At 44.7% G+C, this 13,441-nt stretch overlaps 1 protein-coding gene across 3 annotated transcripts in view; it reads left to right on the top strand.

Annotated features, from left to right (window-relative positions):
- The window catches only part of ELP6 (elongator acetyltransferase complex subunit 6), a 154,396-nt gene that overhangs the window by 88,720 nt on the left and 52,235 nt on the right, over window positions 1–13,441 (top strand). For all 3 annotated transcript variants that reach the window (XM_085628623.1, XM_085628622.1, XM_085628624.1), the window contains one exon: window positions 3,047–3,171. In XM_085628623.1, coding sequence (XP_085484749.1) covers window positions 3,047–3,171 — 125 coding nt within the window. The remainder of the gene's footprint in view (window positions 1–3,046; window positions 3,172–13,441) is intronic.

Here is a 13,441-nt window from a genome sequence, read left to right as displayed (position 1 = left end):
CGGTTTCTCCTGCAACAATGTCTGGCAGTGGCTAAGGTCGTGGGTTACCAGAGTGCCCTGTCAACATTCATGGCGTTTCTTGATCAGCCATTGTTGTTTCAGTTGACATCCAGTCCCTGTCTGACCAAAACCACAGAGGGATGCTCCTGCCTCAGAATTTCACCAAATACGTCTGTAGCATTCTGTGGCTGTTCAGTCTTCCTGAGCAGCAAATGTACCCCATGATGCTGATTAGATGTTAGACTAAAGATGTTAGGTAAATCTCTCATTTCAGAGGTCACCTCTTTCTCCCTTGTTGGTCCAATTTCCAGTGCAGCTGCGCTAGAGTTAACTAGGACACATACTGACGATCTCGTAAATACTCTTTCCTACCCTTCACTTGGAAAATAAGCAGAGGAATGGAAGACAGTCAAACCGGCAATATTTGTAATCAAGCATGTGGTACAGCAGTCAGTGGTCCATTTTGGGGCTTGTCTCACTTAGCCAACAGGAGAAGGTAGAGTAGAGCATATTGTACAAACATTAGTGTTTTTTACATCTCCAGACAGCTCCCTATTTCCAGTATTACATTCTCTTAGCTAATTCCTGCTTGAGAGGTACCAATATCCATGTCTTGCCAAGTTAAAGACAAAAGAATAGAACTGTTCAGAGCAACCTTAGAGATACTACATGATCTCAGAGATAACGGGCAGTGCCCCTAAGAATTTTTGTTTTATCAGAACTTCTGAACTAAGTTTTTTTTTTTTGTTTGTCTTTTCTTTTTATAAATGTTACTTTTTTGTATGTGTTGCAATTCTTTATTGAAAATATTGAAACAAGGGTTCACAGCACTGGTAACTGGTAGCCATCATCCTTCAAACATGTACAATAATCATATACATTGATAACATGGAATGCTGGACGTCGCAGCCTGGATGACCAACAGCTGCCTAAAGCTCAACTCTGAGAGAACAGAAGTCCTCGTCCTCGGAACCACCCCCTCAACATGGGACAACCCCGGTGGCACACCGCCCTCGGCAGCCCACCTACCCCCACGGACCATGCCAGAAACCTTGGCATCGTACTCGACTCATCCCTCTCCATGAACCGACAGATCAACACCGTTGTTTCCAGCTGTTTCCACACCGTCCGCATCCTCTGAAAAAACTTCAAATGGATCCCCCTGAGGCGAGGAAGTCAGTCACCCACCAGCAGGCTGGACTATGAAAACGCACTCTACGCTTGCATAAACCAGTCCCTACCCCACAAACTCCAGACAATACAGAACACCGCCACCAGACTCGTCCTCGGCCTACCTAGACACGAACACATCAATCAACACTTACAGAAGCTCCACTGGCTCCCCGTGGAGAAAAGAGTCACCTTCATGATCCTCACCCACGCCTTCAAATGCATACACAACACTGGACCTAAATACCTCAATTACAGTCACCCTCCACGTGCCCAAAAGAAACCTCCGATTAGCCACCCTCATCCTCGCAGAAACTTCCAAATCCACAGAGCCAGAGGAGGATGAAAATCCTTCTCCTACATCGCAGCCAAGACCTGGAACAAGCTCCCAACAGACATCAGACGCTCCCCCTCCCTAAACACCTTCAGGAAGACTCTCAAAACCTGGCTCTTCTGCTGAACAGCACTGTTACCCCCCCCCCCCCCCCCACACACACACACACACACACACACACACACACACACACAGCCTTAAGACTCTATCAGTGAGTAGTGCTCTTAAAGCTCCCTGATTGATTGATTGATTGAACATGGATGAGGGGTACATTGTCGATCAGTTAGGGGTGGGGGTTTATGGGGGGTTGCAAGACCCCTGTCTGGGCGGGGGACCATACATGTCCACGCTTGTATGGGGTGTAAGAGCATGGTGGGTGATGAAGGGTGTAATCGCCGAGGGGGGGGGGGGGGGCGTAGTAGTGGTTGGCAGCTATGACCGTCATGTCCGGCATCATTTATATAGGCCTACATCACTGCCAGGATAAGTGCAAGCTACGGGGGGTTGTTAAGGACGGGCAGAGATGTGCAGTTCTGTCCCGCGATGTCAGAGGTTCTACTATCATCAGGGTGGAGAAGGGGGGGGGGGGGAATCCTTTTACTGAGGGTCCGTGGTCTGCGTGACCGGGGAGAGGGGTGTGGAGGGAGGGGAGAGGGGTTAGTATGGGGGCAGGAAGAATTGCGAGAGGAGGGGGATTGGCTGCAGTTAGGGTTGTAAGGGAAGGGAGGGAGTCATAGAGAAAAGACGTGTCTAGCACAGAGAGAAGAGAGTATGAGTGCAAGGGGGCGCAGTATCTTGGAGGCCAGGCCGGTGTTAAATGTTACTTTTTACCGAAACGTGGTGACAAGATCTTAATTTATTTGATTGTGGCTGTGTTGTTAGTTTTTGTTACAGTCTCCATGCATGCACATTCTATCTGCACATTGCCCTTGCTCAGGTCAGCAAGTGTGACCCAGTAGTTTTTCTCTTACTGAAACAGTTTTTTTTTTTTGCATTTGGTGTGCTGTGAGCAGGTGCTTGAAAGCTCACATCAAGACTGGCTTCTCACTCTCCCACAGCCTACTGGTACAATTACCCCATCTAATCTATGATGGCTGTACCTGGGCATATGTCTTCAGGACCAGAACATATATTGGCTATATCCTTGTTAATGCTAGATAACAAGCATGGTTTTTAACTGAACAAGGAGTTTTCAGTTCTTCTGTTGAGCTTTTTTATTTACTTTATTTGCACAACTCCCTTTGATGTTATTGAAGTAAATGGTTTGTGTTTTATAGTGAGGTAAGTGCTGTCACGGCTTCCTTCAGAGTGGGTATAGCTATAGTATAGCTAACAGCAATCAGCCAGCAAGCGGATTGGATGAATCCGTCACTGGAGTCTGTTTTTATGGACCCAACCCATTTTGAACAGCCGTCTGCTGTAAGGGTATTCTTTCTCTAAATAAACAGCTGCAATTTTATGATTTTAAAAGCTTAATGATTGTAACAAACATTGCTATAAATGTAATTGTGAGAATCAGCTTTTTCTTTGTAACTCCACCAGGGAATCAATTTAACAACTGCTAGAGAAAAGGGGCAGTTGGTGTTCCTTGAAGGCCTCAGGTCATCCTGTGATGTCCTGTTTGCGGAGGAGCAAGACTATGGACAGTCTCCACTTCAGTTTTTGAGGTATGTGTGAATTTTACAGATAGCCATAATAATTGCATCAATCTTTACAAAGCACACTGTTATACTGATGGTGTGTCCATGCCTTGAATCTTTGAACTGAGCTACTAGTACTAAACAGACAAGTTATTTATTTTATCAACCTTAAAACACGGGAAGGCCGAATTGACCCTCCTGGCCACTGAGAGTAACGCCTGGGACCTACATATTAAATGTAGATCTTTTCAGCAATCACCACTTTGCGGTTGGCTACACAGGATAACTTCAGTGCATAGTGCAAGATCATTAATGATACTATTGTCAGTATATTGACCATTGATAGTTAAGAATAACAGATTCCAGCCCTTGAAACCAGTATTAACAAATTAATGGTGTCCCAGATGAACTGAGGACCCAATTGAGCGTTCCTCTTCTGAAGTGCAAAGACTGGTCTGACTCGGCTCCAAGATAATTTAACTGTAAGGTGACTTTGTACTTCAAGGGAAGATTGTTGAGATCCTTAGAGCCCATCCCGTCAGTGGCCAAGTCATTGCATGTGCCCCTTGTAAAGCAGGAGTGTTTATAGTCCAAGGGCGAAACCACTTACCATAAGAAATTCAGAGTTTGGGATGGTTGTTAATCTGCAGAAAACTTACAAATGCATTGTTGTCCAGGAAGGCTTTTACCTGACACGCTATATCATCTGGACAGTCCACTTTCATTCCTGTCTCTTTTTCTGATGTTGTACCAAAGTGCTTTGAGGCTTTAGTAAATAATACCAATAAAAGTTAATTGGTCAGTAAGGGATATAGCACCTTGAGCTGGCGTAATATTTGCAAGCCCTGACACATTCTACCTTTTGGCCCATAAGATAAAACAGGAAGTTTAGGGGGCTCTTGCAGTGATCAGTATGGGACTTGTTGAGCGCATGTTTTAATACCAGCACATTGACTGTCCTTCATCCTTTCAAAAATAATTGATTAAGTGGCTGTGCCTGCTGTAATGAAAATGGCCAATGATTGCAGCTAGGCTTGATATAGTTATCTTAACCAGATAGTAAGTCTCCTAGCCAATATTAGCATAAGGATGGTTGTATCAGTGACGAAAACCAAAGAAGTAGACCTGAATATAAGAAACAGAGTTGATTTGATGAGAGATCAACAGAATAGCAAAATTGAAAAATTCTTAGAGGTAGGAGAAATAGGAAGAGAATGAAAGGATCAGGGGCTAGAAATCGCCTGCAATAAGCACAGTGTCGGAGCTGACGGGTGCACATCCTGTGTTGCCTGTGCCATAGTAATCAAGCAGGCTCTGGCATAGTAATTCCGATTGAACTGTTCCAATCGGGGACAGGACCAAAACTGATTTGGACATGGCTGGTCTCTGCCTAAAGCAGCGTAGAAGGCACCACACTATAGACTGAATGCCGCCCCAAGTAATTACTAGTGGCCGGAATTAATTAAGCATTCCCCCCATCACCTTTTTTCCTTTGTAGTTAAATAGTATCTAAACTTGATTGTGATGCAAATTATGACACTGGCTACCTGCAATAAGCAAACTTTTGTTAAGAAAATTGACTATGATAAGGAAAATGTTTTAGAATTGTTTTTCAACAATGCATCAGATGTCGTGCAATACTAGAAAACCTTGGTGGAATTAACCTTCAATAAAGAAACTAACATCAGAACTCTCCTCAAGTGGTAAAAAGACTTTGATTTAACCTGCAGTGTGGACAAGTACACCAGAGAACTTCTAAAATACAGAAGACAATGTCAGAAGTTAACTGTGAAAATGTAAATTACATTAGAAGCAATTGTGAAATTAAGCAATGTGTAAAATTACACAACTTGTCTGCAACAAGCAAAATTATATTAGGATTTGCATGATAGAAGTAAATAGCACAACCCACCAGTAACAGAGACAACTGCATCAGTACACTCCTGTGTCAGAGATTGGAGGAATGACAACAGACCTGACTACAATAACGGTCTCAGAACTTTACTGCAATAAGAAAAATTCCTATGAGACTTGTCTCATTAAGAAAAAGTATATTGGAAGTGATCTGCAATAAATTATTGCAGGTGGGTTCTCAGTCTCCTCATTTTGTAGCGATTGGAGCTAGAAAACAGAGCACTGGCTGCTCTAAGCCTGGAGTGTTCCATTAATACTGTGGAGATTTGGATGCCTGTACCAACTAGACATCCCTGTGTAGATTTGTTCATTTAGTACACAGTCTTCCAGAGAGAGAGAGAGAGAGACACCCAGATCAGCATGCCCCATACCTCCTGCTGTCCACTGCAACTTTTCTGTGGAGTAGGAATTAGGCTGCATCAAATGGCAGATTTTAGCTCTTCAGCTCAGCTTGTAAGGTGTGCCTCTATCTAAAATCTCCCTTCACTGGATGAGTTTTAAATGTTTTCCCTTCATCCCCCTTCCCACTTTGACTTGCTGTTCTGCCACTAAATTTACTGATATTATTGTTAAAAATGCTACCCCCTTCCTGATAAAGTTTGCCAGTTTTCTCCTATGTGCCTTTGCTCTCTCAACATAATTCCCGGTCTTATTTTTACTTTTCCATACTTTTGTGTCCACATGATGCTGCAATCCTTTCAAGCTCTAGATGGCTGTTTATTTTGTACTGCAAATAACCATCAAATAGTTTATTTTGGAAATATATTTTCCTAAAAAACACATTACATATAAATTAAATTATTCTGCCACCACTCTACATCTAATCCCTATTTGATGCGTGGTTAAAACACTACATTTGTAACACTGCTTTTTAGGGAAAGTTTACAGTTTTGACAGGGTCAGTACTCTTAATATCTATGGTCTTTTCTAAGAACGGTTCACTCTATTTAAGTTACTGATAGAAACAGCGTGTGGTGCTCGCTCAACCCAGTTATCACTCAACCTAACGTAGATTATATATAGCAGGGGTAATTTAGAACGAGGTTCAACACTGTGTAAATGGCACTGGACTGAGTTGGTACCTCTTCCGCCAGTTCCCCCTTTAGGGAATAGAAGTGATCACTGCTCATAAGAAGCTAGTATGTAAGTTCAGCATTTTTCATCTGTTATCAGCACAAGCTGCCCTTTACTATATTTATCATGAATGGCTCCAATTGAATCACTATACAGCTACTTCCTCTCATGAGTTTGTGTATGTATCACACAGGTGAATAGCATTTCTGTTTTATATCAATAAGATAGTGCAGAGTGCTTTTGCCCTTCTCTGTGCGTTGCTTGTACTCTTACCATAGCTGCCAAGTTTTCATATTGCTTATGTGTGAATTGTTTTGGGATTTATTGTGCGTATGAGTGACATTCTACTGCCGAATGTGTGACACTTTGAGTGACACTTTTAAAGTGTCAGGTTCTCACCTCGGGCTGCTCTGTTGGCAGCTGCCAAGGACGAGACCGAGGAGGCTGGCATTAAACTGTCTTAACAACAGTTGATGGACAGAATGCAGACCAATGTCATAGATTCACCCCAGTACAGAGATCTGGGCTTAAATCCATCGTTTTTTTGCTCACCATGCCATTCCAGTTTGAACCCAGCCATATGCAAATCAGTCTTGACCCTGTGCCTCATGGGAACAGTCCAGCCCGAACTGCCAAACCAGATCCTCCCGGGACTGGAAATAAGCATCCTAGGACCAGTTTCGGGGTTTCACCCCTCTTCAGTCAGGATAGCTTGATTCCAGTGGCATGGAGAGCACGGGACCCACTTCTGGGCATACCCGTCCCACTCGGGGTGACAAATGCAAAAACAACAGTTGATGGACAGAATGCAGAACAATGTCACACATTCACCCCAGTACAGAGATCTGGGCCTAAATCCATCGTTTTTTTGCTCACCATGCCATTCCAGTTTGAACCCAGCCATATGAAAATCAGTCTTGACCCTGTGCCTCATGGGAACAGTCTAGCCCGAACTGCCATGCCAGGTCCTCCCTGGACTGGAAACAAGCATCCTAGGACCAGTTTCGGGGTTTCACCCCTCTTCAGCCCGGATAGCTTGATTCCAGTGGCAAGGAGAGCACTGCCGAATGTGTGACACTTTGAGTGACACTTTTAAAGTGTCATGCTCTCACCTCGGGCTCCTCTGTTGGCAGCTGCCAAGGACGAGACCAAGGAGGCTGGCAGTAAACTGTCTTAGCCAGCTGTCCCTGAGGTGTCGGTGCTGGCAATGGTGCAGCAGATCATAGCCCACCACCCCAATTAGCAGTCCCACCACACCAGAAGATCTAGCAGCCACAGTGTGTCTTGGAAAGGACAGTGGAGCAGACAGAGGGAGCACAATCTTTTTTTGGGCATGGGCAAGATACTATGTATGCCTGTGCACCCTGCCACCATGATGAGTCTTCCAGGCCCTGCGCCGCCAGGCTAAATTCCTTCCCATGCATAGTTGCAGTGCAGATATTCAGTGCTGCACATAAGGTAAATTTGGAGCGCCTCATGATCCCCAAAGTGTGTTGGGGAGATATATATATGCATGACCAATGCATTTTAATGCGATGATGCGGACACCAGCATTGAAATGTGTTAGTCTAACTCCTGATGTGTGGTACTTCACAGGGCTGTCTTACTTTATTGCTGTCTGAATTTCTTGCATGGCTTTAGAAACTGGGTCACTCTGCCTGAGTTGGACTTTTCTGGTCTTTATCTTTTTTCCCATTTGGCTCTAAAGTTTGTGACTCCACTTGACGTGTCCTATGTATTAATTTGATGTTTAAAAGCAAAGCACAAGGCTTTGCAACATAGAGATATGTCAACCCTCACACATTATCAAGGGTGATGCTGCTCCCTCATACCAGGCTATGGGTTGAATGAAGGGTGGTGACAGCAGATATTAATTTAAAGGGTTAAGATAAGAGATCCTACATTGGGGCCTTGGCAATGTTACCTGTACCCACAAAGGGGAGAAAGCCTTCCTCATCCCTGTTAAATTCATGAATGCCACCATAAATGGGATCCTTATCCTCTCTTCATGCTCCCAGCCTTTCCACTGGACTTTGCTACAGCCATCACTACCATCTACAAGATCGCCAGGCAAGACAGCACAGCCCAGAGGTGTAGTCGCCATCATGTTCCATACCATCAGCTGCACCACCTACACAGCCCACCACCTACATAAAACACCTCATGTTCAAGATAATCATTACAGCCAAGTTCTCCCTACGCTCGTAAACAGACCAACAGGCCTCACTCCAATTTTACCAGCAACATTACAGACTTCGTCTCACCCCTCATCATCAATGTCAACTCCTTCATCCTCCTCAGAGACCTTAATTTGCATACCGACCCTAACTCTACGCCATTTCTAGAAAGCCTCACAAACATTGGCCTCACCCTACACGTTACCGAACCCACCCATACTTCTGGACTCGTATTGGCCCAATTTTCCCATTAATCAGCAACATCAAAGTTGGCAAGCCAAACACTATGACCATGTTAGTTCCAGCATACTCTTTCTGCACCACCACATATCTATTGCTACGGGAACCGCCGGTGTAGCTGGAAAAGCATCATAGAAGAGAAGTCGGCTTCTACCCTGTCCGTACACAGGCCCAAGTACACCAGCAGTTTGCCATTAAGAACAGCTGGATCACTGACTCCCCTCAAGTGGTACCTAATGGCAAGTGCCTGACCACAGGCCAGCTGGCACACAGAGGAACTTAGGCTTAAAAAACCGCAGTGCAAGCAACTGGAGTGCAAATGGAGAACAAGTCAAGACACCATAGAAAAAGCCATCTTCAAATCAACCCTAAGACGCTACCACCAGCTGATACCGAACACCAAGTGCACAGCTCTTGCATATCACATCCATGCCAGCACTAACAGCAGCAAGGAAATCTTTGCTATCAGCAAAGATTTCAGTGCCCCTCCTGCCTCCTCCAACATCATCATCCCCTTGCAAGAGCTTTGCAACAAGATCTCAGAATTCTTCTGCAACTAAATCACTTCCATATACGGCAAAGTTCACCCGCAATTGGACTGTGTCACCATCTCAATTTAACTTCCCATCGCAGGCTAAGATTGAACCCTGACCTCAAGTCTCACCATCAAATTCACTGCTACCATGAAGACCGTCCATTTGTGGCCCCAATCTAACCCTTGCCCACACTACGCCTTCATTAAAGGACCCCTACCAAACAGCGAAGAATTAACATCCATCTTAAGCGCCATTGACTCCAACATTCCACCATCCTGACCCTACTCAAGAAACCAGGAAAGCTTTCCAACTACAGACCCATCTTGCTTGTACCATACCAGGCCAGTGTCTTAGAGAAACTAATCAACCGATGTCTCACCACCCACTTAAGGAACCATCCGGCTCCTCGTCACCATGCAGTCTGGAGTCAGGTCCAACCACAGTACAGAAATCGCACATATCGCTGACCGAGATTACATGTGCATGATGCTTGACAGAAGACACAGCAGCATTCATTCCCCTAGACCTCTATGCAGCATTTGACACGGTTCAAATCCCATCTTCATCAGGCACCATGCAGAAGATTGGCATCTAAAGACCCGCTCTCCACTGGATCTGCTCCTTCTTAAATGATGGAACAGAAGCTGTCAACCTGGCATCTTTCACCTCAGAAGCCCGCAAAATCACCTGCAGAGTGCCTCAAGGTTCATTGCTTGGCCCCACCCTATTCCACTTCATCCGCCACACAACATCAATGTCCTCTCCTTCGGTGATGACCCAAAACTTGTACTCTCCTTCTCAGACAGGACCCCCCAACACAAGAAACAAGTTCACCTCCTGCACGGCCAAAGTCACTAAGTGGATGAAACCCTACTGTCTCAAGCTCAACTCCGACAAGACTGAAGTAGTGATCTTCAGCAAAAACACCTCACCATGGGACTCAATCTGACCACACAAGTCAACATATCATTGCATCCTGCTTCTGGACCCTGAAGATGGTGAGGAAGAACTTCAAATGGCTCCCAAGCAGCACTAGAAAAATTGTCACACACACTATTCACCTGCAATTTGTACTACAGGAACATTTTCGACATACAGAACTCATATCACACCACACCTCGGGAAGCTCCAATGGCTCCCAATAAACAAACCTGCTCTTTTCAAACTCCTCACACACACATTCAAGGCATTACACAGCTCAGTCCCTACCTACCTGAACAGTCGCCTCTCCTTTCACCAACCACCCAGACACCTCTGCTCCACAAGACTTCTACTTGCGTACATCCCACACATAAACAGATCCAGAGGATGGCCATTCTCTTACATCAGTCCTAAAGCGTGTAACGGCTTCCTACTCCACATCAGCAAGAAGCGGAAGCCCTGGCTTTTTCATTAAACAAGACATCATAGACAGGGCTAGACACGCACACCTGCTCAGAGCCAGGATACCCTCATGGTGATGGTGCGCTTGACAAATACACATAACATAGTGTGTTCACTTGTGTGCTGTAAATGGCATATTTTGTCAGAGCTGTGTGCATGGGAGATCTTGAGCAGAGTAAAAGATGTCCCTGAGAAGACACTCTGAGTGTGCGGATTGTCTTTGTCCTTCCCCTGTGAATGTGTCAACTTGCATGTGCATTATCCTCTGGATTGTGCCATGAACCCCTGTGGGATTTAGTAACCTTGATTCCGCTGTGTTCATGAATGCCTCTGTAGTTGAGCTCCTTTCCCAATCCGAGGTTGTGCCAGTCGGTGTCTAGAAAACTTTAGACTTTCGCTGAGAGTGTCTAGCAGTGGCCAGAGGTTAATCAAAATACATTGATCAGTTGATACTCTAGTACTAGTCAGAAGTGATCAAAATATATAGAGAAGTTGATACCAGCATATCTTTCTGAAAAAGGTGAAGTTTAGCTCATTGAGAGTTTCTGTGTTCATATTTTAAACACAACTTGTGCATTGGTGGTGTTCTTAGACAATTTTGAGGTTTTAATATTGGCCTACACTTATATCGACTCCACTGTATCGACTACCTACATATTGCCACGGTAAGTAGATAGTTAGAATACTGTATCCATTCCATATAGCTTGACTGGACAATATAGTGGTTGTCAGTACTTTGGAGTTGATCTATGTACTGGTCAATATTATTGACCTCACTATTCTGACGTACAACTCGGGCTGCCACATCTTCCAGTGAACAATGCTGGCCATGTGTGCGAAGGGTGAGGAGTTGATTCTTGAATAACAGGTTGTGTAAAATCCTCTGCATTTTCTTTAGTACAATTCAATCTCTACCTGCTTTAAAAAGCATTTTGGAATAGCCCAGACAGCATTAAAATCCTTTTGACATATTTTAAGCTTGTGTTTGGTGCTTTAAGTTTACGGGCCAGATGTTCGACCATTCCATTATGCAAGTCGCAAATTGCAACATTTTGCGACTCGTAAAATGGAATGTACAACAGTGTTTGAGACACTGTTTGCGTTTCTCAAATGGGTCGCAAGGGACCTACCTCATCAATATTCATTAGGCAGGTCGCAATTTGCGACCCATTGGGAATGGCCTGCAAACACAGGGATAGTGGCCTGCTGGGGACAGCAGACCCCCATGTCTGTGTTTTGATATTTCAATAAAGCAACTTTTTTTCTGAAATGTAGCCCGTTTTCCTTAAAGGAAAACGGGATGCATTTAACAAAATAAAATAAAAAAATTTCTTATCATTTTTTAAGGGACAACTGCCTGCTCTTAAAAAATATTTTCACACCCATTCACAAAGGGGAAGGGGTCCCCTGAGGGACCCTTTCAATTTGCGTGTGGCTTACCACCTTCTTGAAGTTTAATAACGGCAAATAGGAAAGGCCAGCTCACCCTATCAAAGGCCTGAGCAGCATCAAAAGTCATTTCTGTAAGAGGGAGATTTCCCTCTATCGCTATGTCAATTACACTCCCTAAGTCATGAGTCAACTCGTATAACTGTCTGCCTTTTCAAGAATCCTTTGTGGTCTTCATGTATCAGCCCAACAATCACCTTGTCTACTCTTTAGGCTATGATTTGTGTGTAGATTTTATAATCATTGTTTAGCAATGATATTGGCCTGTACGATTCGCATGCTTTGGGGTCTTTTTTTGGCTTTAAGATTATACTAATTGTTACTTTGTCCCAATAATTAGGTTGGTCCTCTACATATACTGCCGTTAACAATCTAGTCAGGACTGGGGTGAGTTTGTCTTTTAAGATCTTGTATAATTCACTAGCTAAACAGTCCAGGCCTCGTGATTTCCCCTTTTGTAGCCCTCTTAGCACTCTCCCCACTTCCTCAGTGCTTATCTCCTGATTTAAACTGTTCTGCAACTTTGCTTGTAATACAGGGAGAGCCTCTTCCTTGAGCCGGTTGTTTATCTATTCTGCTGTAGTGTCGGTGTCTTTTGTATATAGGTTCTGAAAGAAGTTTACAAAGCCTGCTCTATATCTGGATTATCTTGGCAGCATTCTCCAGTCTCCTTGATCTGACTTTTTGAGCTGCCTACCTTTGTTTTTCATGCCAGACTTTTCCCACAGCCTTCCCTCTATTCATAGTGAGCCAATTTGCTGGCTTTCCATTTCTTCCGAGTAAGTCCATCTAAATAGTCAACCAAATCTTCTTTTGCATATTTTTGTTTGTTACTTAAGCCTGCCTGCTCCCCGACATTTTGGCTAGAGTGGAGAGCTCTTTGTAGCCCCTCGATCTTCAATTCCATCTCACTCAGCCTATGTTTAGGTTCCTTTTTAGGTCTTGCCTAGCGACGCAGCGCATGCGCTGCTCGCTCTGGTGAGATCTATTGTCATCGATTTAGTTTGCGAAGCGGGGGAGGAAGCTCCACCCATGCTTCTTATTGGCGCGGCTCCCAAATGCGCGCTTCTTATTGGGAGTGAGGCATCTTTTGTTACCTACCTGTCTCCTGCTCGCCGTGCCTGCCCGGACAGAAGCTGTGCACGCGCACGCCGTCTCTTTTACTCGCGGCAAAGCGCGTGACTCTGGAGCGCCTAATCACCAAAATCGGCGAGTAGGAGTAGCGCCTGTCTCGCGCTAGAGGCAGCAACCAGATGAAGGTAAGCCTGCTTTGTCATCAGCATTAGCCCTTCATGTCATGCCTGCCTCCCATCAACATTCAGGACCTGTCACTACTCCGGGAGCTGTGAGGCTTAATTATGGAAGAAAAGGCTGGTGTTAGATTATTCTAGACAAGCGCACGATGCAGCATCCAGGCACCATCCCCGGCTGCAGTAGTTTAGAGGGGCTTCATTAATATACTGCGCAGCTCTTGCCCCACTCAAACCTAATCTGTTTGCATAACCTCTGGGGCCAGGGTTGAAG

Source organism: Triturus cristatus, chromosome 10 (assembly GCF_964204655.1).
Source record: "Triturus cristatus chromosome 10, aTriCri1.1, whole genome shotgun sequence".
NCBI classification, from domain to species: Eukaryota; Metazoa; Chordata; class Amphibia; order Caudata; family Salamandridae; genus Triturus; species Triturus cristatus.
The sequence above is the reverse complement of the archived record's forward strand: the minus strand, read 5'-3'. Positions and strand labels throughout refer to the sequence as shown.